The following is a 25,994-nucleotide window of genomic DNA, read 5'->3' as shown; positions in this document are numbered from 1 at the left end:
TGGCTGAAAGGGTTCAGTAATACCTGCTCTTACTCCTTCAGCTGTTTTCCTTCTTTTATTTCCCAGAGGCAGCGTCCTGTTATCTGCAGTTAGGTTATGTAAGAGAATGAGCAGAGCTGAGTGACAGAGGCTATTTGAGACACGCTGTGCTCTTGATTTTCTTCTCTTTTTTTCCAGTGGCCTCACTTTTTGCAAACCCATTTGTGCAAGAAGTCAGCCTGTTAGCAAGTTGTTGGCTCTGTTGTGACATTGATTTGTGCCTCCTTCAGATCAAAGAGGATGTAGAGTCGACCGAGCTCGCTCTGGCTTTCCAGCTTGGCAGCGACTCCACAGGAAGTAACATTGTGTGCCAGCCTCAGAAGCAGCCCGTGTTTGCTTACCTGCCCCTTCGCAGTTTTGGCTTCCGTTTTATCATCCAAGGTGAGAGTGGAGATGAGAGCAGTTTATTCACGGGCGCCGTTGGGTGAAGAACAAGTGCAGTCAATAACTGATGTCCGTTTCTTGTTTAGGTGATTTTGACATCCCTTCTTCTCGTGAAGATGTTGACAGAGACAGCTCCTGGAACCAGTGGCTCCGGTCTGAAATAGCACAGCTCTTCCTCCAGGCCATGGATGTCTTCACTGTAAGACATAGCTGCAGAAATAGAGAACAATAACCAAGAAAGTGCAATATTATATGATACATGGAATGTGTATGCACATTATGTTGCAGTATGAAATCATTAGAAACTAATATGCAAGTTGATTTAGAAAATATGATTTAAGGATCGTTTACTGTGACGTATCTGGGCAGGAGGATAAAATTTGAAAATTTGCTCAGTCATACTAACCAGAAATTATTAGCAGATACATTAAATCATTCTATTAGAAGAGAGCGTTAAAACTGCATATTTGATACATTACTGTGTAAAATAAATTCTGAGCACTGAAGTTTATGAAATCTGATAATATGCAGATTTGGTATGTAGCAGGAAATTACAGGTCTGTCTATTTCCAATAAAGGCTTGGTTCTTTTTGTAGCTGAGGTAACTAAAGAAAAAGTCTAGAACATAAAGTATTATTAGGCTAATATTAGATCTTGGTTGTGTCTCCGTCTGAAGAGAGCTTTTTCTTTTATGTCATATTCCATCTTCTCGTTGTTCCAGAATCACCCAGAGTTCAAGGGACTGAAGGGCCTGTGCCAGTTCCTTCAGTTTATCCCCCTGTCTGACGAGGTTTTGGACTTCTTCAAGCCTGTTGCCGGGCAGATCATTCAGCTGCTCAAGGGCAAATCCTTCCTGCCTACTCTCAGTTCAGGTATTATAAAACTAAACTAAAAACTAAAACTAGATGTGAAAAATGAAAGCAAGACCAACAATTTCTAATGCAGAGTGTGATACAGATTAACTCAATTTGGGAATATTTCTTGAATGAAAAAAGCTCAAATGAACCAAAGATTTCACTTCATTTAAAGTTAAAGCTGAGTCAAAAGGAACAAGAAATAACCTCAGAGTGTCCTAAAGAGGGAGCAGATCTAACATAAACAATAAGGTCCCCAAAATGGAACCCTGCGGCACACTGTAGGCAAGAGAAGTGGAACAGGACACAGAAAAGGATCATTCAGGCAGATATGAGGAGAATCAATCAACCAAAGCGGAGCCCGATACCAGCCCGAACCCAATATCTCAGGCTATCGACAAAACCTGGTGGTCAGAATTTAGTTTTTTACGAGTATAGGTCAAAGTGTCACTTTAAAGAGGAGCTGTTTTAGTAAGATGAGCAATGCAAAAGCCAGACTGGATCACCCCAATACTGCATTTATCCAGAACATCTGTCAGCTCGTGAGCTACAAGCTTTTATAAAATGTTTGCAAGAAATAATAAACTGGAGATTAATGTGTAAGTGCTAAGAAGAAAAGATTCAAGACTGGCTTTTTTTTTAAAGTGGAACATGACAGCATTCTTAGAATAAGCAAGGACTTGACTAGAGACCAGTGAAGCACTGATTACAGTTCGCATACAGACACAGACACGGGTAAACCTGTTTTAAACAAAGATGCAAGTAAAATGTTGAGTGAGCCAGAGGATATTTCCATTGAGTCAACACAAGTTTAACCAGCTCAGGTAAAGGTAAAAACGGAAAACCAAACAGGTTGAGCTGGGGTTAGACCAGAGCACAAACAGGAGCATGTCAAAGAAATATGAAAGATTATTTCTTTCCTGTAACACTGTAAACATTCCTCTGCTTTCTCTCTCAGATGGTAAGATTGTGTACAAGCTGCCCTCCCAGGTGGCCGTCTGTCAGGACCCTGTGATACGGGAAGTGATTGGTGGAGGTGAGCTGGAAAAGCATCTGTCTCTGTCCTATCTGCATCCGGATCTAAGCCCAGCACCGCCCACCTCCCTGCTCACTCACCTGGGAGTCCGATACCTGCGGGGAACGGATGTTACCATAGTAACCACAGCCATGGCCAAGGAGCTGATGACAGTAGGAGGTATCCATTCAGGTGTGTGCAGAGCAACACTGGCATCTCACAGTGAGGGCAATATGATGCTGCATAGTTATATTGTCATTATAATAAATGGCTAAACTTTAAATATTCCATTTTATTTCTTTTTCATTCAGTAGAAACAAACTGATGTTTTCTCTGCCTATGTAATGGCAAATCTGAACACCAGACTGTCATATGATTGTTGGGTTTTTCTCTGTATCTATGAAGCGCCTTGAGGCGACTTTTGTTGTGATTTGGCGCTATATGAATAAAATTGAATTGAATTGTGTTACTTTCAGATGCAGGTCTACATCAGCTGGCCAGGCTGCTGGTTTGTAACTTCCGAGCTCTGGAGCATGGATACGGAGAGGCAGATTCCATCCTGCAGACGCTCAGAGAGCTACCCATAATCCCTCTAGCTGACGGACGTGCGGTGGCACTAAGTGTGGAAGGAGTGTTCTTTCCAATGGAAGAGAGCAAGACCAAGAAAAAGAAAGCTCAAGCACAGACAGGTAATACTCTGACTTCATAACTCTATTAGTGGCAGTATGTAGTGGCTAAGAGGCTTGATCTGTGAAATGTGATCGGTGATTAAATTGCAAACTGATATCTTGATTATGTGTGTCCTTCTGAAATAACTTTGCCTTGCTTTAAGTCAAAGAATAGAATAGGAAAAGCCTAAAGTTTGGGGCTGAAAAGTGAAGCTTGCAGAAATCCAAACAGCTTCACTTCCTCCAATGGCCACTAGAGGCTGCTCCAAAAGCAAGGCATTCCATTTTCTACTTTTAGCATAAAAACAGGCAGGCATTTTTACAGGCAGGTAAAAATAGCACTTGCTTTCTTAAAAGTTAATTTCAGCCCCTCTAACAACTGTGTGGGGGTTATTATTTTTTAATATAGAAAAGGTTAAACGATTCTTACACGATGTGCTTGAACGTCATACACTACTAGAGGCAATAAATGAGGAAATGTGAGTTCTGCAGTGTGTGGAGCTGTTTATTTCACGTACTGTTACTTTGCTATAATTTGCAAATATGTGTCTCTGTGCACTTGTTAAATTAGCCTGTTAGCTGATAGCTTATCACTCCAAGCGCTGTTCTAAATACGATATCTTTGACTATACAAAAAAAAACTACATTGCACTGACCAAATACTAACAGCTTCAGCTTGAAATATGGAGTGAGTAAAAAAGTGGATGCTATTATGGTACTGACACAAGGACAAGCGCCTTTAGTTCCTAGCTGTATACCTAGCTTGTTTTCTTCTTTCAATGGTTGCTAAACAAATTTGCTAACATTAGCTGAGAACTTAGCCTTGCACACTCATATCCAAATATGGCAACTTCTGGCTCCTAAAACCAATGTGAAGAGTAAAAGGCTTTAAAAGTATAATCCACAAAGAAATAGGCAACCTCACAATGGCCACATCAGCTTGTGTTTTACATACATAAGTAAAACTAAAACTACTGCATATTTTAATACTGTTTCTTAACAGATGAATAGCTGCAGTATTGTGATAAAAAGACAGGCCCAGCATACAGTGTACAGCTGCATGTAGAATTAAAGAAGAATTGTGAAAGAGTCAGCAGCAATGTCTCTGTGTTTTTGCTGCTTTGGTGCAGATAATTGCTCTGCACCTGCAGAGAATTTATAGATACGCATGTGATGATTGCACTTTGCTAAAACAAGCGTGAAAAAAACAAAACAAAAAACAGTGAACCAGCAGTAGAGATGGAGAAAGGAAAGCAGTGAGAATATAGAACAGTACGCTTTCACAGGTTTTCAGTTTCTAAAAATGTAACAAACTGATGTAGGAGAAACAAAAACGGATAAATAAGTATCACCTTGCTGATGGTGAGAAGTGCACATGTAACACTCTCCATCTGTGCTCACAAACCTCAGCCAGGAAATCCTTGCAAAGCTGGAAATTGTTGTGGAGCTTCATAAACTGAGTAAAAAATAGCACAGTGCATTACCTGGTACATTTGAATCAAGGCACTTAAGTAAACAGACACGGTAACAGACTACAGAACACATTCAAACTTTCTTTTTTAATGTCTGAGTAGATATAGAAATGGCATAGGGGGAAAGACTCTGAGCTCTCGAAAAGGTTAAAAGGATCTGCGTCAGTAGCTTTGTCTTCTGTTTTCAAAGTCAGCAGACTCAGACATGCAGGTTAGCCAAGTAGGTGTATGACAAACTTGTACAGTCTGCAGATGAAGTTGACCTCTTTCCAAGAATAAGCAGGCATGTAGCCACTCAGGTCGGAGCACGCTCGCACAAGCATTGAGGAACGGCACCGGTGTTGTGTTGTGCGTCATCGTATTTGAAAATGGTACCCAAAGCAGACGTTTAGAATGGCGAGCATGAATAATGGATTTTCACACTTTGATGTAAGCATCCTGCCGCTGCAGCTTGCTGGCTTTAATAGATGTGCAGTCTAAGTGGTTTAGTGTTTCTTTAAGGAGCCAAAGTGCTCGTGTTCCCCTCTCCCTCTGCTGCCGTCGTGTTTCTCTGGAATCTGTGGCTCACATAAGCATCACCAATGTCTGTCTTTCAAAATTGTTTAGATTAGACAAATATCTTACTTTCCTTAGAAAGGGGGAGGGGAGCATTTAAAAGAATGACATCTGGCTTGCTGAGGATCAATTTATCAAGTTTATAGAAAATTCCACCATTGTTTTAAGACCAAAAAATATTACAAAATAGCTTTTTTGCACCAGATGTTTATTTGGGAGGCAGATCCATCATATTTATCTAGAACACAGCTGGTCGTGAGTCATTAAAAAATGAATGCAACAAAAAAACATATAAAGAGTAGATAGTACACTGGATCTGATAATCAATAACGTTCCTTCCTATAGGTCAGCTGTTAGACACAGATTTCAGGTCAATACAGGGAAGTCGTTTCTAATAAAGCAGTTCTTCTCTGGATAAATCTTCCATTGCACCTGGGCTCCCATATTTCATCCAAACATAAACCTTTCCTGCCTTAAAGACCTCATGCTGCCCCTCTCACTTTTTGAAGGAAGATTTCCCTCGTGCTACTCGTGTCAGAACATTTATTTTTCCACTCCTGCTCCTTGGTATGAATTGCCGTGTCGTTTCCAGAGAGAAACAGTTGCATCACATTAGAAGTCGCACAGCTGAACCTGTGCTGTTGGTAGATTTACCTCATCTGACCTGCTAATTTGTGCCGCTCTTGATGCATTGCATTGGTTGTTATTGAAATGAACTGGCTGCTTCTGTGTTGGTTAATTAGCATATAGGAACACTGTGGACAGTAATTCGCCTTGTGTAGTAAGTCTGACAGGAAGTGTGTGACCAGTGAGGTTTCAGATTTTAAGATTTGCTGCCAGAAGCATGGTCTTGCACGAGGACTAACAGTAAGGCTGGCTTTGATTTTGGGCATTGATCTGCCTCCTGTGGGTCGACTGCTTCATGTAAGAGCACTAAATCACCAGTGCACACCACCGGTGTTTGAGAACAATAAAGTTTGACAAATTCTTGGCTAGTGAAAAACATGATTTTGAGTGCAAGGCTCCTATTCATAATTGTGAAAAGCTTTTGTCACTGGAAACAGACTCAATAAAGAATGTTTGGAAAGTTGATGGGGAAATAATAAAAGTCAGAGTGAAATCTTTACTCTAGCTGGTTTTTCGGGTCAGTGATTGTAGATTAAATCAGCCTCGGTGCAGCATAAACCTCAGGCTCTGCTCAAAGGCGAGGTGAACAGAGATGAGTGTGATGGGTTTAGAGAGACAGCGAAGTTAAACACAGTGTTCTTCTGAAATATTGAGCAGCGCAGAGATCAGTGGGAAAGCGTTCCTTCAGATGCAAGCCTTAAAAGGAAGAAAAGTAGGTCACTGGAGGTCTTTACTTAAAGGTAGTTGCTGTGTTTTATTGTAGTATTGTGTTAAAAATTAAGACAGTGTATGAGTAATTCAACATTTACCAAGAATTGTGTATTTCCCAAATCCAGGACAAAATGAGACTAGATGCCTGTTCAGAAAAAACGTCTTCCACATTTAGCACTTTGCCACAACAGCAGTCTTCTGCCTCTCTTCACATCTGTTACAGGCGAGTCTCTGAAGGGCGAGTCTGTGAAATGAAATGAAATGAACTGGAGTGACACTTTCTAGAGTCTGATGAAAAGGTTCACTCAAAAGAACTCAACTTTAAACAGGGTGGTTATTATATAACATATAACCCTACAGTAAATGAGGAGCATGCAGTAGGTTTTGTTTTTGTGACCAGTTTGGTGATATAACCTGTACTTTTCTTCTCACAGGACCACTGGCTGCATTGTACAAGGATGTCAGTGTGGTTCACCCGTCCCTGCTGAGCTGTTTGGAGCCTTTGGAAAGTCAGCAGGTTCATGAGCTGCTCAGAAGACTTGGGGTTCACGAGCTAGAGCCTCAAGAGCTGCTGGAGCAGCACATCTACCCTACAATAAGGAACAACAAATGGAAGGTAACAAACACTGTAAATGAATATGAGAAAAAAAAAAAGATCAGTGATCTTTTTAAAAAAAAAATTGGATGAATTTTCTTTCTTCTTTCTCTTATTTCTGTTTACCCTTTTCATTGAAGTCAAAGCCTACACCTGTGGTTGTGAGTTACTTGGTTTTCATCAAGCAGCACTCGTCCTCTAGCCAGGAGTACTCAGACACCGCAGTACCCGTCCTCACCTCCAGGGGTCTGCTGTGCCCATCCAATGAAAGGGTGCATTTCTCTGAAGAGTACGGAAACGTCAACTTACCATCGAAGCTGCCTGGTAAGGAGAATCCCACAGCTTTTATTAAAAGAAAGAATAACAGCTTGTGTTGGTGTAAGGCGCACTGCAAGCCACTTTGCAACCCAACTTCACATCAAATCATCCTTTTCATGACGTTTCCCACATAATCAATTAACACTGATTAAGTCTGCTGTCAATAATACCTGCTCTCTTCTCTGCTCGGGTCTTGCTGCTGCTCCCCTTGCCTGTGTGAAAGGGACAGCAACAGCCTTGCCACCAAATCTAAATATCAGTGTTCCTGTGACTATTCTTATAATATTCTAGTAACAAAGGCCCATGCATCACAGGTACCTTGTTTGTATGACTGAACAACTCATTTTAATCAGTTACATTTTCAGTTACCAGGTTCAGCATTTCTTTGTTGATATTCCTTCTGTAAACCTTTGTGTTGCTGACTGTTGTGTTTCCCTTTCACCAGGCTATGATTGGATCTTGCTGAGTCCCTGCTATGTGCAGACAGACGGTGATGTGGCAGGATGGAGAGAGCTGTTCAGTAAACTGGGAATCAAAGATGGTCTCATCATCTGCAAACAAAGACAAACACTCACTGCTACAGAACTGGTGAGGACGATATTCCTGAACTGTTACCTCAGCTAGAAAAGAATGACACACAGTTCACGCTGCACTGATCCAGTCAGATAGGCAGAAAAAGATCAGACAAAGGTCACGATGGCTCTGCATGTAAGCACAGGTGATAAAAGGCTATGGATGTGTTTTGTAAGGGCAAAATATTTAGTGGTTCCATGGACACCAGAGGAAGACCAGATTATATGTCTGCATCTGTGAGTCATCGTGATGAGTAAGGTAGTGATTAAAGGACGAAAAGACTAACAATTATGAGTCGCACCAGAACTAGGAAGATCAATGGCTGCTTTGAGGATAAGAAGAAAAACAGGTGGCTGCTGAGAAATGTCACTCAGGCATAGTCGGAGGTGTGCAGCTCACACATTCCTGACGCCTGTTTTAGACTGAGCCACAGCTACAGTGGAAAGTATGAGGATTTGTGATGATACTATCAGTCATGGTGTGACTGATACTACCTACATACAATGCTGGAAAATTGCGATAACATCATTCCTGTTTAAAAACACTGTATGCATCAGATGCTATTAACAAGTCATTACATTAAGGATTTTTTATGCTATTGTTAATGATGTTAAAGCAAAAGTAGGCTTTGCTCATTCTGTGGTTAGGGCCATGATAAGAAATCCTTCCAGAAGATCCATTTAGTAACTGTTCTAGAGCTGTTGGTTGTGTTATGCCGCCTATTAGCAGTAGAGTTTGCCCACTTGTTGTAGGATTGTGAATGTATAAATTATCTGACTCAAACGGCTAATTCAATTAAGTTCAATTCAGTTTTATTTGTACAGCGCCAAATCACACCAACAGTCACCTCAAGGCGCTTTATATTGTAAGGTAGTTGTAAGGTAGATGTATTATTGTAGACCCTACATTATAGGGCCTACAATAATTCATACAGAGAAAAAACAAACGATCATTTGATCCCCTATGAGCAAGCACTTTGGCAAAAGTGGGAAGGAAAAACTCCCTTTTAACAGGAAGAAACCTCTGGCAGAACCAGAACTGGACCTTGTGTTTTTTTGTCAGTTGAACAGTCAGAATCAAAAGTGATTCACAGTAGTTTTAAAACTGATTTATCTCATTAAGCCATTTATTAAGCAAGATAGCAGAAAAAAACTGTCTATGATTACTTTACTTGCAACTATAGGCAACCTGAAACACATAAATCTATCAGTCTTAACAACTGTTTGTTGGTGTCCTATACTGTAACTGTATAAAAGTTGACAAAACAAAGTAAACACTAATTATTAAAGCGAGCAGGTTTTGGACCAATCAAAAAAAACTGGTTTTGGCTTTGTATGTGCCGCCAGCGATCAGTGTTCCTTGGACATGATCAGATTTCCTTCTTCTTCTTCTGGCTTTAGTAGATAACAACCTAAGAGAAGACACATTCAGTTTGCTACTGTACTCTTTATGGGCTATAAAGAAGCAAGCAATGCTTGCAGGACACCTCAGTTGATTTAACTTCAGATGGATTTGAACATTTAAAAGAGATGTCGATATCAGTGGTAAAGCTTACTTTTTTGCCATACTCCTCCACCAGGCCTCCAGCCCCTGGTCAGACGAAAGTGCAACGTGGCGCCAAGTCCCAGGGGAGGGCTATGTACTCGACGACTACCCGTGTGAGGAATTTCACGCTCTGGCCACAGCAGAACTGCCTGGCTCCCTCTTGTTGCAGCAGAGAATGGCTTTGCTAGAGCTGCTGGAGGCCAACTGGGAAACTGGGTAACAATCACACCATGAAACACACCATGTTCCCCCTCCTGTGTAATGTTTTTCCAGTGGATTTTGCCCAATTTCAGGAAACAAATGGTCAGACTAATGGGTTTGGGATTAGTCAGCATCAGGTGGCAATTCCTATTGTTTCTACTGTGGCCATTAAGTGATTACTGTGTTAGAGTGCAGACATTGTTGGGCATCCATCCGTCCATTTTCTTCCGCTTATTGAGTTCAGTGTTGTGGGGAGAATGGAGCTTATCTAGGGCGAGAGAAAGTACACTGTGGACAGGTCACCAGTCTGTCGCAGGGCTAAAGCATAGAGACAGACAACATTTATCCTTAGAATTACCCGTTAACCTAACCCCATGCATGTCTTTGGACTGTGGGAGGAAACCGAAATTCAGTGTAGTTTCATTTTATTTATAAAGCTCTAAATCACATCAACATTTGCCTAGATTTGCTTTGTACTGTGAAGTAAAGAGCCTACAATAATGCAAAGGAAAGCCTAACAATTAGATGACCCCCTATGAGCAAGCACTTGGTGAGAGTGGGGAGGAAAAACTCCCTTTAACAAGAAGAAACCTCCAAGAGAACCAGACTCAGGAAGGGGGGTGAGGGGAGGGAGACAGGACAAAAGACACACTATGGAAGAGAGCCGGAGATCAATACTAACTAATGATTAAATGCAGCGTGTCATATAAACATATAATGGAAAAAGTCGGGCCTCCTGGGAAGCCCCCAGCAGCTTAGGCCTATTACAGCATAACTAAGGGAGGATTCAGGGTCACCTGATCAGCCTTAAAGATAAACTTTTAAAAATGAAAGTTTTACACCTAATCTCAAAAGTAGAGAGTGGGTCTGTCTCCTGAATCCAAACTGCGAGCTGGCATTCTAGCATCCACAAGTAAACCTGCAGTCTCAGAGTCAAGTGCACCATTGGGTTTATATGGTGTTATGAAGTCTTTAATATAAAGTGGATTAAATAGCCTCTGTGTGTAAAAGGCCCCAGAATACATTGGAGCCCTGGACCTGTTGCTGTGAGGTGACAGGGCTGACCTCCCCAGCACCAGCAGTTCAAAATCATTTCTTCCTGAGGGAAAAAAGCAGTGACACACCGAGCTTTTGTTTGGGCTTGAGCTCACACAGGCATAACATTCGTAATCTGGATTTAGGTGCTTTTAGTGCGGTCCCATCTCATGAGTTCCTGTTATATTTGTGTGGGAACAGACAAGAGCAGTTTAGGTAAGGAGGTCACCCAAACTCATGCCAGTGAGCAGCACACAGCTGAATTATTTCTCGTGTAGATTTTCGTACCAGCTGTTGCTATACATCACATTTCAATGAATAATTAAAGGATCCCAAAATTGTTTTTGCGTGTTAAAACTCATTTATCATTTAGACTTTGGCTGACTGCCAAGCACTACCCTATAGGTTTTAAATTACAGCTATTCGTTGTGCCTGTCTGTGTGTCTACTTTTGCTTTTTCTCCTTCGTTTGAATTATCAGCAGCTTCGTTTATGCTTGTAGTCCTTATCAACTGCACTGTTTTTAGATGGTGTGGCTCCCGAACAGTTCTCAAATGCATCACAGCAGTGTCATTTTCAGTTTCAAAACAGTGACCTTTGAAAAAAGGGACTAAAGCACATGAAATTGAAGGAATGAATAGTTAACAATTAATCTTTAAATCAAATTTCAAATACAGAATGAGTAAAAATAAATAAATAAATACTTAATACTAATGTACTACATGTCCCTTATATATACCATACCATTCACTAGCTCTAGAAACTGGTGTAATTCTTTTCTTTTTCCTCCTATTTTAATCTGCTTTTTCTACTCTTTGCCCTCTACTCTTTTCGGAGAGCAACTTGGGGTTAGTATCTTGCCCAAGGATATTTAGCACCCATAGGTGGGAGAATTCCCATAAAGGCATGTGGAAAATGCTTAAGCAACAATATCTACCTTCTACAGGGTAACAGGATGGGGAAAGTGTTCCACAGCATATATGAGATTGACTCAGAGAATACTATTTTTTAACTGGTATCTATTGCACTGATCAGGTTGGTGAAAATTTATCTGTATATTTATCTCACAATGCTGCTGAGAATGTAGTTCACACACTTCTGTCACTTTTCTGAGTCATTAAATCAGGACAGCTGGAGAATTGTCAGCCATGCACTGTAATGACCCCACATTAATGGTGTCGCGTGTCGTCTGTAACGTGTGGTGTTTTCAATCCACTGTAGAAGTGGGTTGAAAACATCTCAAACAGTCTCTTTCTCTGTCTCTTTCTTTCAGACATTGCTACTCTCAGTACCTCACAGCCCAGGTGATCGACAGTGATGGGCAACCAATCAAAAGCACCAAGTCTTCCTTCTACCATTCCTTGCGTCGTCTTGAATGGGTGCCAGCCTATCGCCCAAAACAAGGAGGCCAGCTGGACAGAAAGTACCTCTGTCCGAACTCTGTCTACCTGTCATCACCTGAAGTCACCAACTTGCTGGGGACCCATGTCGACTATGTGGACATTAGCTCCAGCGACTTCAGCAGAGCTCTTGGTAAAAATGTGTCTTTTACAGTGGCGATTACTTTTGTCCATTGCTATTCTTGTTGGTTGTCCTGTAAAGGAGTCTGTAACTGTGTTCCTGCTCTTGTAGGGATGAGAGAAACAATCTCAGTGGATGTTCTGATTAACTATCTGAAAACGTGGTGCATCAAACCAGAGGAAGATGTTCAGGAGCAAAGGCTCCCTGAGGATGAGTCAAAAAGGGGAACTTTCACTTCCACAATTCAGCACATCCACAACGTCTACACCTACCTGCAACAAAACTGTTCTCAGGGCAGCCTGAAGGAGCTCTTCCAGCATACACCTGCTGTGTTTATAGAGAACGAAAGGTACATTATCATCATTTTCAGCATACCTTTTCAGATTATTCTCAAAGTACCTGAAAACCACAAGCAGTACTTTGTTTCCTCAGGCGCAGTGATGACTGGTGCACTGGACGGTTCTACCACCTGAAAGAGGTGTGCTGGGGCGACCCAACAAACATGTTCCAGCGCTACAAAGAGCTCACACGTAAACCAGACAGCCCTGTCCGGGAGCCCAAAGTCCTGTTTCCTTTCTATCACCGTCTGGAAGACATGAAAGACTTCTTCGTCAGGGTAAGCTGCCCTACTAAAGAAGAAAAGAAACATAAGGTTTCTTTTTGTTTTCTTTTTTTTCCCTTTGATGTCACTGTCAGCTTTTCAGCTTTACTGTCAATCAGTAAAAGCACTGAATCAATACATGAGAATAATGCAGATTTGCTTCTGTTAAGCTAACAAGGAAGCAGGTTTTATTCAGCACAGTGAGATCAGTGTGAAGACAGATTGTGTAGCCATGCTCTGAGTTAGTTCTGAGGATACTGAATGGTATTTTGGTATGGATTCAATGCTTTAGTCATTTTTCAAAAAACAAAGCTCACATGATTTTTCTTTCTCGAAGTGTAAAATATGACCTACTGATTATCTGCAGAGAGGGTGTTTACTTCCCATCAGTCTGGGTGTCCATTGGTGTACTTAGCATTTGGGGTCAACCAGGTTTCCTGGTATAACTAAGATATCATTGTATACAAACTCAGATTAATTTTAAAAAGCCATTTAAAAGTCTTAAACTTTCTGTTACTGTTCTTGTGCTAGAATTGGCTGTAGGTCACCTAGAGGGTAGTTGTTGAAAAGGATTGTATGGTTGTATTGTGTTTGGGCTAGAAAGCCATTGGATTTTTATTTTTGAGTACTGCCTATAAAATTTCAGTGGGAATTTTCATCACAATTGTCTGCTTTATTGTAGATTTGTCTTCAGATTTCCTTAATAACTAAAGTAAAGCAGCTCCATTATTCCTACATAGCAAATACTGATTGTGCTAAGTAAAACTTTATTGGCTAGCTAGTTAGCCATTTAAACAATGGCTTGCTCTGAGCGATGGCTTGCTCTGACTATCGTCAGAGCGCTTGCTCATACAGCAGGGGTGCCTAGTGGTGCCATATGGGGCAACTAAAAACACTGGGGTGGCACACCAACAGAATCTCCAGATTTATTATGCTGTTGTCAAATTTAGGTTACTAGAAAAAATATGACAAAAAAGAGAGAAAGAAAATAATTATATGCCTAGTTAATTTCTTGCTATTAAAGATGATATCAGTGAAAATAGGCAGTCAATGTCTCAAATCATTGTAGGGTGTCTTCCTTTCTCTTTTGCTCATGTGTATTAGAATTATTACCAACAGAGGACCATCTTGCCAAAGGGGGGAAGCAAATTTTAGGTGGCAGCCAGTGCTTGCCTTAGCCTCCCCTTGGTGACACCCCTGTCAGAGAGGATCATATGACTTTTGGGGTTTTCTCTGTTAGGGTCTTTACCTTACAATTAGAGCAGGGCGATATGGCCAAAAATATTTATCACGATATATATTTGAAAATTTGTGATAACGATATAACCGACGATATAATTGATGCGAGACAAAATACAACTCCACAACATTACTAGCGCAAAAAGACAACCTTCCATTTATTTTCACTTAAACAAGAAGCTGGTTTTTATGTACATTAAAGCTTCATAAAAATGTAACAGTGCAAATGCAAATTCCTTGCTGAAAGTTTAACCAAAAGGCATTTCCAGTAGAAATGGGCTGACATATCCTGAGCATAACCATGTATAATATCCACTGAAGTTAAAAAGAGGTGCTTTGCAACATTAAACTGCAGTGTGCAGTACGCATTTTTCGGACCATAAGGTGCACGGGATTATAAGGCACATTAAAGGAAACAAAGCAGTCAGATAAATCAAACTTTATTAAACTCATTCTTCTTGCTTCCTCCACTTCTGTACCATTGATTCATTAATGTTGAATTCTCTGGCAGCTGCTCTATTCCCATGTTGTTGCAGTATATTAATGACTAACCTCGTATAGTGGATGGATTATCTCAGTTGTTCTCCTGACTGAAGTTTGGTCCGTTTACAGCATCCTGCCATGCGATTGCATTTGTCTCTAACCATGAAGAACCTTCACGTTAACTTTTATAAGTGGAAAAGTGTTAGCGTTCGTCCTCCAGCTTCACTGTTTATGTTATGCTAACATAGCTGTATCGCTAGCGATCACGTAGCACATCATTATATACCAGCTAGCCCAACTTCAGTAACCCTACAAACGTCACTGCTGTTTAGTTTCCTGTCTTCATTTATGTTGGAAGTGATAGCAGAGCTGTACGTTTGATTTTTTTCAGAAATCTCTCCGTCAGAACGTGCTATATCATGCTTAGGTAACTAGCGAAACTAGCGAGCTAACTTCCGCTAGCTTCCTGCTAACTTCTAACTCCGTTAAATGTAATAACTTTTGTTTTCATGGATGCCTGGAAGTTAAACTTTATAGTTACACCTGGTAAAGCAGCAATGCTGATCGTTTTATTAAAGATGAAAGAATTTAGACAGTTTTTAACGCTCAGTGATGCTGCAGTGTTCGTTTGACCTGAAGTATACGGAGTTTAGGACCCAGATTACTCCCAGATTTAAGAGCATCTTAGTCCGACAAATACGACAATAACAACGGCCGCTTGCATGTTCTGCAAAAAAATGTGCTTTGTTGTGTATCTGACGGACAAACACCAAACCAGTTCCACATCACGGAAGTTGCACCATTTTTACAAACCAATTCTGGTTCATCTGTTTCACTCAACAATCGGTCATGTGCGTATGAAAACAAAGGCACTACGCATGCGCGTTTTACTCCCATTCTATCGCGATATTTCATTTTCCTATCGTTGCCTAACATTATACCGGTATTACCGTGAACGGTATAATATGGCCCAGCCCTACTTACAATTTAAAGCACCTTGAATGAATTGTGATTTGGCAATTTGATATAAATCAAATTGAGTTAAAAAAAAATAAAGGAGGACCGACTGTTAACAAAAATGCAGTACTATATACTAATAATAATACTAATACTAATTCAACTCTTTGTGTCTGCATTTCTTTCTCTCATGCATAGCTGCTGAATGTGGAAAACGACCCCAACATGAACCAGTATGTTGGCTTGTTGGAACTGATCTGTTCCTCCTGTCCCATACCAACTGCTGAAGTGCTACAGGATGTCTCGATACTCTATGCCAGACTTGGTAAGAACATTTAGATTGCCTTTCTTTCATTGACTCATACATTTGTTTACTGTTGATGTCCCATCTGCCAGGAGCTCATTATTTCCTGCTCAATAGTCTCTCCATTGACTAGCTTGATTTGATACTTGATCCTTCTTCTGTTTTTCTTTACATAAAATATTTTAATGCAATGTCGTATTTGTTTTAACAGCTAAAAACTGTAAATCCAAAATGTCCGGAGACCAGGAAAGAATTCCTCAGTCCAAACTTAATCACAGTTACTGCTCCACTTTGAAAGGTGAGTCATGTATCTATTCCAAAAACAACGCACCTTTCTTTACCTGTTCACGCAGAATTTCTGTTGGAAATCCAGCATTATCTGCCATTTGTCAGTGTGCCGCATGCTTTAAATGCAGCTGGGATGAATTTGTTGCTGCAGCATTAAAGCATTTTGAACTTGGGACTGAAGACAGTCAGACTGCACTGTCTGGAGTGGGAATGTTTATATTTTTTACATTTAGCAATACTCTTGTAGTACCTGCGGAAAAATATTTATTCAGACTTAAAACAATATAAATACTCAGCAGATCCTTTGTGCAGAAAGCTGAATGTAAGCATCAGGTGAAAGATGTGACGCAAAGATATTGTGTGAGGTAAAAGACATGGGTGCATGTTAGTGTTCTTAAAATGATGGAAAGTTGTTATGGCAGTTTGGATCACCAGTATGGTCAGCAGTTACAACAGCATGTGTCAAAGTTAATAAAGCAGTCAATTAAAGTAAACCTTGGTGCAGATTGCTGCAACTTGCATCATAAATCATTAAAATATGAGCACACAGAGAACCAACTTAACAGTCAACATCGGGCAATTCTTTCTACTTTTGTATCTATATGATGCTGACCGCAGATATGTTTTATATGGTCAGCACAGAAGTCCCGCCCACCTGCCGGGCAACCAAAAGATGGTTGGCTTCAAATAAGTGGAAGGGAGATGAAATGCTAAATCGAAATCTGCATTTAGTGTGAACCTCTTACAACCAACCTGCAGTTTTTGTAGTACAATGAGAAAAAAAGTCATGCTAAATGTCTACAGCTTATTCTGTGTGTACCTTTGCTGTTTATGTGTTACGTGTCTGATTTATATGGTTGTGTGCATGTCTGATAGGGATGGTGTCTGATAAGAAGGTCTTCCCTACTAAGAATAACAACTGGGTGAGTCTGGCACATAAGCCTATGATCAGTGACAGCAAAGAGCTGGAGAAGATCTTCAAACCTCATAAGCAGGTGCGTCTGCTCAACCTGCCCCCACCAGAGAAGAAGACGGCGCTCAAGAACAAGACAGGAAACTCTGGTATAGTGCTTTTACATTTTTATTGTTTGTGTTAGAATAGACTGTGATTGATACTTTCATGATTTTTTTTCTCTTAATAGACGCGGCAGATCGAACTGCATTCAATGAGGAAGACAGACAACTGTTTCTGGACATCTGTGGTATTCGTCAGCTCTCCGAATGTGTCAAGAGTGAGCCTCTGACTGAGAACCTGAGGCCCTGTCCATCCATGCAGAGCCTGGTGCGCTGGATTGTTCCCTACGTTCAGAGGTTTCTCTATCACCATGACGAACTGAATGAAGTCTATTCAGAGCTGACTGAACAAAACATAGCAGGAAAAATCAAGCACCTCTCCTTTGCACAGGTAAGAGGATAAATCTGAAGGAACCCTAATTTGTCTTATTTTTTCCTCTTAAGAGTCTTCTTGTAGGTGCATCCACAACACCTAAAGCTCTGCAAGGAAGAAAGCATGAAAACAAAGACAACAAATATGCACTCCTTTGTTTCTGTCTGATTATTCACAGGTGGGCAAGCTATACATTCGCCACCAGCTGGATGTAGCTGACGATGAGGACCCTGTGATTGAGATCGTGGATGTCATCTGTCTGCTGAAGGATAAAAAAGAGCTTTACATCCAGAAAGATAATCTCTCAGCTGAGCTGGACATCTGCAGGTTTGTGTGTGATGGACGGTCTCAGAAATTAGTTTCTCCATCTAAATGATTCTTAAATGTCTTAATCATGTCTTAATCAGTGATGTTTTTCAACCTTCACTAAGTCAGGAAAAGTCTTGTAGAACAGTTCAGTGTTAAATGTTGGTGTCCAACTATTTTTCTATGAACTCCACAGAACTCTATTTTATTTTCCTTCGTTTTGCAGTTTTATGTGTAGTCATTAGAAAAATATTGAATTGAATTTGGAGGGAAACACAGAGTAGAACCTCATCATTATATGCATTACTATAGCATATTTACACGTTCTGTTCTAATTCAATTCAATTGAGTTCAGTTGTATTTATATAGCGCCAAATCACAACAACAGTCGCCTCAAGGCGCTTTAAGGTAAACCGTACAATAATTCATACAGGGAAAACTCCAACAATCATATGACCCCCTATGAGCAAGCACTTTGGCGACAGTGGGAAGGAAAAACTCCCTTTTAACAGGAAGAAACCTCCAGCAGTACCAGGCTCAGGGAGGGGCGGGGCCATCTGCTGGGGTGAGAGAAGGAAGACAGAATAAAAACATGCTGTGGAAGAGAGCGAGAGATAAATAAGTATGATTCAGTACAGAGAGGCCTATTAAGGAACTTTTACTAGGGACTAGTAAAAGCGCTATACAAATACAGGCCATTAACACATAGTGAGTGAGAAAGGTGACCGAAGAAGAAATATGCAATTCTGGATTTTGGATTTTTACTAAGTGATCAACAGTTTGTGGTGCAATTTGGACCAACCTGATGTAATTTAACAAAGCATCATTCACGTAATGTGTGTTCAGAACATGTGAACAGCTATTAAAGAAATACTAATATCAACAGAAACTATTAAGTTCTGCAAGCTCTGGCACTGAAGTTCTAGCCATTTTCCCCAGAGTGTTTCTCAGTGAGATATAAGTGAATTAATAAACCCTTTTATTATCAGATTATTTCTACAATTAATTTTTAATATGGCATCGAGTCTTAGCTGTCAGTTGAGATCCATGCATCCACATGATTTTATTAATATGATGAAGACTCATATTGATCTTTGCTGAATTTCAGAAGTCCTTCCCTCACATGCATTTAAGTCTCATAAAGAGAACATATCCTGAGTAAGCTGTTCATAGACTTACCCTGTACATGCTTTGGCATTTGTCTTACAGTAGCTTGCAATGCTGTGTGTGTTTCAGGGAGGTGGTGAAATTGTTTTGCACAGAGAGCAGCCACCAAAAGGAGCTGACACCTTTCCTTTTTGGCCTGATAACCTCGCGCAGTGTAAGTGATATATAATTCCTTCCAGCATCGATCACTAATCCACAACCAGTGAAAAGAGTCTTTAGTCATTTGCACTTTTTCATCCTGCCACTTGCACAAACTCACCACATAGCTGACCGTAGCGCCGGGTAACGGCCGTTTCCCTGGAGAGCAGTTGCATTTGCATTATTTGCCGACTCACAGAGCAGTGCAGCAGCAAAAGATGCTCAGATCTGGCCTCAGCTTTGATCCTGCTCCACTGATCATTCTCTTCTGGTTTTCCAGTAGAACAGAGCTGCATTATATAATCAGTTTTGACATCTGGATCAAATGTTTGATTTAGGTTCCATTTTGGGATTTTCCAAAGTCAATAAAATGAAATTCTTCAGTGTCTGATTAAAGGCTTTAATGATATGATCCTGTAGCGTAACATCCCTTTACACTGCAGTCAGACAGATATGAGAGGCTTAGGGGAAATCTGGCTCCTAACTTATTATATTCACTTATTACTTAGAGTATCCCAGGAAGTTGATTACTAGAAGTTCGTGTTAATTAGGACATCGGAGTTTTACTGAGAATGTCTGTCGTTGCCACTGTTGGCAAGAGAATCTGAAAAGAGAGACCTCAGATCTAGTCAGCACTGGTCTTATTATGTAGTGATTTTATAAGGAGGAACAGGGAGAATCAGACAGATGATGAATGGATCAGACCTCTGTGTTCCTCCTAAATAACTCAAATGCAAGTCCCACAGGTCTTCCAGTGTGAATAAAATTATGAAATGCAGTTAGTTTTGTTCTTTGATACAAAACAAATGCTATATGCTGTCCAGGCAACAATAAACATGAAGCATGCGGACGTGCCAAAACTGCAGTTCCTTCCATTTGAGGCAGGCTCCTAAGGCTTTGTCTGTACATTGCACCTGGTACAGTTTACGGATGCAGCTTGTTAGCTATGTTAGTTAGCTGTAGCAGTTACCTTAGCACTCCTGTGTCTCATCTGATTATGGTCATTTCTGGATGTAAAAAAAAGAACATGGCAACAGGCAAAATGTAAATGTTTTAGTTTTAAAATACAAAGTCCACAAACCACTGGTGATATCATGTTGCTACGTCCATCTTTTTTATACAGTCTGTCAACCTTGCCTAATATTATGTGTATGCCGTGTATACTATAATAACTACAATAACTATAATAAATACATATGCAGGACCCAAGAGCCCTGAAGAGATTCTTTGCCAAAGAGGAAATCAGAGAGTTGCCCAGTGAGGAGGAACTGTGGGAGGTCCCAGAGCCTCACAAACCAGACATTCCCCCTGAAAGAGGTACAGAAGACACATGGTGGAAAAAACACACACACAGCCATCCTGTCTCACATGAAATGTTGGATTTACATAAATATCAGAACATATCTGTCAGTCAGGACAACAGTGACCCCCTAGGCCACAGAGGTAGTAAACTTTTGGAAAAACAGCGTAACCGATAGGTTATCGTTATGTTGATGGAATTTGATCGAACAGAATACTAAAGGTGAAAGTTGAAAAGTCAAAGCTTCCACTTGTTTCCATTAATTTATTCACCATAACAGACACATTAACTCTCAAAGCGAAATAGGTTTGATTAAAATAACAGTTTAATTGAACGTAGCATTGCTTGATGTCATTGCGATGGCTCTGTTTACACTCTTCTACACCTCTAATTGGCTATTTTCACACACACCATGCGATTTAAGCTGCTGTAACCTGGCCACACCTGTTGCACATCTGCAAGCTGCTTTGCAACCCAGCCAACTCCTATGTTTTTCTTTCATTTTGGCTTGTCTGCATGGGTCGGACTTGTCATTAACACCTGCTCTCCTACAACAGAGCCATAGTGCCAAAAATATATATCGGTAAATAAGGTTCTTTGTTACTCTATAGTGCTCCTCACTGATTTACTTACCTTTGTGAAATTGCAGAATGTTTGAAAAACAGCCTGAAAAATCCATGTGTTCAGCCCAGTGTTGTTGTGCATGAGAATCACCGTTTGATGCAGAATATCAGCTCAGTGCTACAACTGCAACACGAGCTGAATCCTAAAACTCACTGCTGCTTCCTCTCACGCTTCCATCTGCAGTTCCTCCAATTCTCTCTGTGACACTTGCCCCCATTTCCATTATCATTTCATAATATTCAAAGTGGTTTTCTTCGCAGTCTCAGCCTCACACAAACACTCTCCTTCGGCACACACACACACACAGTGCACATAACTGGTGTGTTTCTCGCATATGCTAATTCGAGTTTGTTCACTCTTGTGTGTGGTGACATAAAAGAGCAGCTGTTGCCAGGGCTCAAAGAGCAAGAGGAGCAGATCCCATACTGCAGCAGAGAGCACACACATACACACACATTTTACAAGGATTAATATGATCAAAGACTTTTTCATTACACATTTTGCTTTCATGGCACAACAGCTCTGAGACAGGCTCACACTGTGTATGATTGGTGTTTTATTTAAGGTTTCATTTCAATGTTTCCTTTATATTCTTTGGATTTAACTGAAACTATTATCCTCCAGTGCTGTCAAGGAGTTTCTCCTCCACCAGCTCCACAGTCGAGCCATCTCACCCTGGACAAGAGGACGGGGAACAGACGCTTGTCTGCTGGCCTCCTCGAGCACCAATACACAGCACAGGAGGCAGTCGAGCTGGTACTTAATGCAGATGCTCAGAGTAAAGAAAATTTTGTTTATATTAGCAGTATAAAAAGTGCATGTTTCATTTGTCACATTTGTCAGGAGGTCAGGAAGATAGCAAAGTGGTGGAGGCCGTCATGAAGATGTGGCCTCCTCCAGCTGGACCGAAAGAACAAGGCCTGGAGATGGAAGTCGCACCCAGAGGAAGCAGCCACGAAGGAAACCATCCACCCAGAAGCAGCAGCAGCACCAACAGACCTGCAGACCAACCCAGCCTTCAGAGGCTTCCCAGTCATCCAGAGCAAGCTAACACAACTGCTGCTGCTGCAAACACCAACACACCACCACCACCAGGTTTCACATTCAAGATCCTTAAAAACACAGATATTCGGTTCAGTTTTATTTATATAGCACCAAATCACAACAAATCACATCAAGGTGCTTTGTATTGTAAGGTAAAGATCGTACGATAATACAAAGAAAACCCCAGCAATCAAACAACCCCCTGTGAGCAAGCACATGGCGAAAAACTCCCCTTTAACAGGAAGAAACCTCCACTTGAATAATTAGATTCCTGCACCAGTTAACATTCTGATATCAGAGGTGACACTTCTCCATATTTATGCTGCAGCAGAATAAAAAGAGTTATTAACCTGCCTAATCTAGTAAACTTTCAGGTGGTTTAGTGATTTTGCCGCTGCAGGCGGATTTGTGGGTTTCCAGTATAGCGAGGGCCTCTGGATGAGAGATAACAGCTTAGGACTTTTTCGTTTTTCAGTCAATAGCAACAAATGCAACTAAATTTTATAGAACAAAACTGAAGCCAAAAATAAACACACTTCTGTTTACTAGAATCTGACACACAAGTGAGTCAGATTTTCACAAAAAACAAACAAAAAACATCACAGTTTTAAGATGGATTTGACTATTAGCAATTTATATTCAATTCAATTCAGTTTTATTTATACAGCACCAAATCACAACAACAGTCGTCTCAAGGTGCTTTATATTGTAAGGTAGACCCTACAATAATACATACAGAGAAAAACCCAACAATCATATGACCCCCTATGAGCAAGCACTGTGGCGAGAGTGGGAAGGAAAAACTCCCTTTTAACAGGAAGAAACCTCCATCTGCCGCGACTGGTTTGGCTGAGAGAAGGAAGACAGGAGATATATATGAAAATGATTTTCTTCTTCCTCTGCTCAGGCTGTTTGTGTTAGAAATGGACAAAGAATAAATGTGTGCAGCTTTAAGTGTTTTACCTTTGCAAAATTATATTTTCACCACAGGGCAGAATGGTAACACAGAACCGTCTTTCTCAGTTTGTGATAATCACAAGAAACTGAAAATACTTACAGAGAGGGAGAGACAGGTAGATTAAAAGATCGTCCACAATAAGTTAGTTTTATTGTCTTAACCAGCTGCATCTTGCATTATCAGTTAAGATGTTGATTTTAGCTTGTTAGTGAGCAAAGACACAACACTACAAACAGAAAGTTCTTGTGTAATTCTGCGTTGTGTCATTATTCCCAAACTGTTACAGCACATCCTGTAAAAACTAACGTTTTCCATTTGGTGTTGTCTGTCACCAACAGAGCGCCGTCAGCAGAGTGAGACCACTCGGTCTGACACAGCTGAAGGTGGAGAGAAAAGCCTTGCAGCTCCCAGACCTCCACCGAGTCCTCCATCTGAACCACCTGCTGAGACAGCCAGCAGCCAGCCCGTTCCAAACAGCCTGTAGGCTTCTTCTCCTCTTCCCAAATATGTAAAATATTCAGAAAATGTTGATTTTCACTCTTACTGAGTATGTATTTCTAATCTCTCTCCTTTGTCTCTCTCTGTCAGTGCTGTACCTGAGGCTGTGGTGCTTTCTAGTACTTTCCAGGGGACTGCAGCAGCTGCTGCAGAGATCCGTCCTCCTCTGAACCTGGACTTTCCTCACTGGAACAAAACCAAGGCCACACTTGAAGACATGGAGCTCACCTGCCAGAGACCCACCACCGTCAGTATACCGACTGCAAGCTTTGGTTTCCTAGTCGCTGGTTATCAAGTCTTTCCTAATAGCTCCTCTGTTTTGTAGGTGGTCTTATCAGAAGACGAGATAGATGTGGCAGCGATCGGCGAATGGGGGGAGCAGCTGGTCAACTCCTTCCTGTGCCACTGGAGAGATAGCAGCGACCCTGGACGACCCACGCACGTCATGTGGTGCAATCAGAGCGGGGAGACCGGTCAGCCATACGACTTTAAGCTCACCTTCGGATCCACAGGAGAGCCTGAGGTGGTGTATGTGGAGGTGAAGTCGACTATAAAGAAAGAGAAGTCATTTATCCACATGTCTGCCAACGAGCTGGACTTTGCACTGAAGGAGAAGGAACGATACCACATATACAGAGTGTACAGCACTGGAGATGCTCAGAACGTACGCCTTTGTCGGATTCAGAACCTAGCGCAGCATCTCCACACCAAAGACTTAGCTCTTTATCTGTTTGTGTAGTTCCTTTTAAAATCTGTGGAGATATTTGCACAAGTTGCCTAAAATAATTTTGTGTAATTTTTAATGTTTGTAGTAAATGCACTGATTTGAGTCCTTTTAGCTGTATATTGTGCCGTTTATGTTTAATGTATTGTATTTGCTTTTGAGCAAAAGATACATTTTGCTCCTTTTAATGTCAACTGTTTTCCATATTCAGTGAAGTTAAGCAATCTGCTAACCTTTTTTACTTTCTGTACCATTCCTTTATTCCTTTGAAATAATAAAAGTGTGTCTATTGAAGAGTTTCTTTTATTGAATTTCAAGGTACTTTATATGTTTACATGACAAGAAACCCATCATCCAATGTTCCCCTATAAGCAAACACTTGGTGACCATGGGGAGGAAGAACTCCCTTTTAACAAGTGACCTCAAGTGGAAGGTGAAGGACAAGAAAGGAGGATGCAAAGAGGAGCATAGTGAGGCTATGAACACCAAAGAGGATTAAACAGAAACTACAGGAGAGAGAAGACAAACCTTAATGACTCACAGTAGTATATTATATGTTTGAGGAGGGAAAAGAGGCGAGTGAAGGGTAAGTGCATCAGAATAAAACATTAATTTGTACAGCACTTTGCAAAACAGTTACAACGTGCTTAAAATAGTTCAGCCAAAAGACAGTGCTCATTGTGTCAAAATAAAGCTCAAAGATCACAACCAGACTAGGGGCATAATACTTACATAATACTTAATGTTGGACGACAGATTTCCATGTTTTTCCAAGCCACTGGCCACCTTTGGGTCAGACAAATAACTGGAGACTTGATATTTGGAATCACTGAGCTAAAAGATCTTTTGTGACACCCATCACGTAACATCAGGCAAAGTCCCCCAGCAGTCTGACCCTGTGCTAAGGGATGGTTCATGGTCACCTGATCCAGCCCAAACTCTGAGCTTTATCAAAAAGGAAAGTTTGAAGTGTAATCTTGGAAGAAAAGAGGACATCTCTGTTTCCCAAATCCAAACCGGAAGCTGGTTAGAAACTCGGAACCACAAGTAAGCCAACAGTGTGAACTTAACAGGGCGGCAACAAAGAAGCACTAATATGAGGAAAATACAACCTCTCGTTATTTGTTTCTGGTACATGTTAGTAACTGTGATTCGGCATTTTTGGCCAACTGAAGACTTTTCAAGGAACTTTTAGAACAGCCTGAATTACAGTTGGAATTACAGTAGTCCAGCCTTAAAGTAATATGGCTGCCTCTACCTAAGCCAGTTCTGGTTTTGAGCTCACCTCTCAAATTCATTCTGATATAGTTAGAAGTCTGACTAAGCCCTGATATTCTGTCTAGTTCAACCATTACTGCAAAGGGAAGCTAATGAAATCCCCGCCTGCTACGGTGGTCTTTGGACCCCCTCTTTGACAGCCACACCCTGTGTAGCTTCTGTAGGACAGTAATATCTCCAAAGCAGGACACTTATTAGGCATGTGAGGAGTGCTAGTGGAGAGATCAGAAACAGCCTGGGGAAACGGCACCTCCCTATTTTCATCTCATGATGCAACCTTATGGTAACCAGAGGGCTGTTTCCTGCAAAGAATCAGTCACGGGGAGCACTGAGGCACAAAATGTACAAAATAAATCAATAGCAGGGGGTTATTCCTGTAAAGGAGCAAAGGGGTCCTGAAATGATTTGTCTACAATCCTTTGCAGCATTTTACATTCTGTTGGAGGGCCAATAAAGTATTTTGAGTGTTGTCATTATATCGTGCAGCACAGAGCTGAATATTGTGCTGATGTTTTGTGATATGAGGCCACAGGCATGAGTCAAAAAGGAGATGACTAGCAGGTGATGTTTGTTTTCGTAAACAACA

At 40.9% G+C, this 25,994-nt stretch overlaps 1 protein-coding gene and 1 long non-coding RNA gene across 6 annotated transcripts in view; one reads left to right on the top strand and one right to left on the bottom strand.

The window, feature by feature from the left end:
• LOC146702576 (uncharacterized) overlaps nt 1-24,424 on the top strand; it is a 46,477-nt gene extending 22,053 nt beyond the window's left edge. For 4 of the 5 annotated variants that reach the window (XM_085465505.1, XM_085465503.1, XM_085465507.1 and 1 more), the window contains 24 exons: nt 270-420; nt 510-622; nt 1,145-1,295; nt 2,236-2,484; nt 2,769-2,981; nt 6,760-6,941; nt 7,061-7,244; nt 7,684-7,826; nt 9,391-9,572; nt 11,865-12,124; nt 12,224-12,461; nt 12,545-12,728; nt 15,591-15,717; nt 15,908-15,994; nt 16,861-17,046; nt 17,127-17,389; nt 17,550-17,698; nt 18,914-18,998; nt 20,185-20,299; nt 21,531-21,662; nt 21,750-22,001; nt 23,247-23,388; nt 23,497-23,653; nt 23,732-24,424. In XM_085465505.1, the coding sequence (XP_085321631.1) occupies nt 270-420; nt 510-622; nt 1,145-1,295; nt 2,236-2,484; nt 2,769-2,981; nt 6,760-6,941; nt 7,061-7,244; nt 7,684-7,826; nt 9,391-9,572; nt 11,865-12,124; nt 12,224-12,461; nt 12,545-12,728; nt 15,591-15,717; nt 15,908-15,994; nt 16,861-17,046; nt 17,127-17,389; nt 17,550-17,698; nt 18,914-18,998; nt 20,185-20,299; nt 21,531-21,662; nt 21,750-22,001; nt 23,247-23,388; nt 23,497-23,653; nt 23,732-24,145 (4,359 nt within the window). In that variant the 3' untranslated portion in view covers nt 24,146-24,424. The remainder of the gene's footprint in view (nt 1-269; nt 421-509; nt 623-1,144; nt 1,296-2,235; nt 2,485-2,768; nt 2,982-6,759; nt 6,942-7,060; nt 7,245-7,683; nt 7,827-9,390; nt 9,573-11,864; nt 12,125-12,223; nt 12,462-12,544; nt 12,729-15,590; nt 15,718-15,907; nt 15,995-16,860; nt 17,047-17,126; nt 17,390-17,549; nt 17,699-18,913; nt 18,999-20,184; nt 20,300-21,530; nt 21,663-21,749; nt 22,002-23,246; nt 23,389-23,496; nt 23,654-23,731) is intronic. The other variant, XM_085465506.1, reaches the window with a different exon arrangement.
• Nucleotides 5,962-6,835, bottom strand: LOC146702577 (uncharacterized). The gene is made up of 3 exons (XR_014921859.1): nt 6,740-6,835; nt 6,424-6,569; nt 5,962-6,310 (listed from the first exon to the last, which is right to left on the bottom strand). It is a non-coding gene; the product is annotated as an uncharacterized LOC146702577 (long non-coding RNA).
• Nucleotides 24,425-25,994: the final 1,570 nt, after the last annotated feature.

The sequence above is a fragment of the Copadichromis virginalis genome, linkage group LG8, assembly GCF_057382275.1.
Source record: "Copadichromis virginalis isolate Kocher_CV1m ecotype Utaka linkage group LG8, C_Virginalis_male_GT1.1, whole genome shotgun sequence".
Lineage (NCBI taxonomy): Eukaryota > Metazoa > Chordata > Actinopteri > Cichliformes > Cichlidae > Copadichromis > Copadichromis virginalis.
Note: the sequence above shows the minus strand (reverse complement) of the source record. Positions and strands in the feature narration are given on the sequence as shown.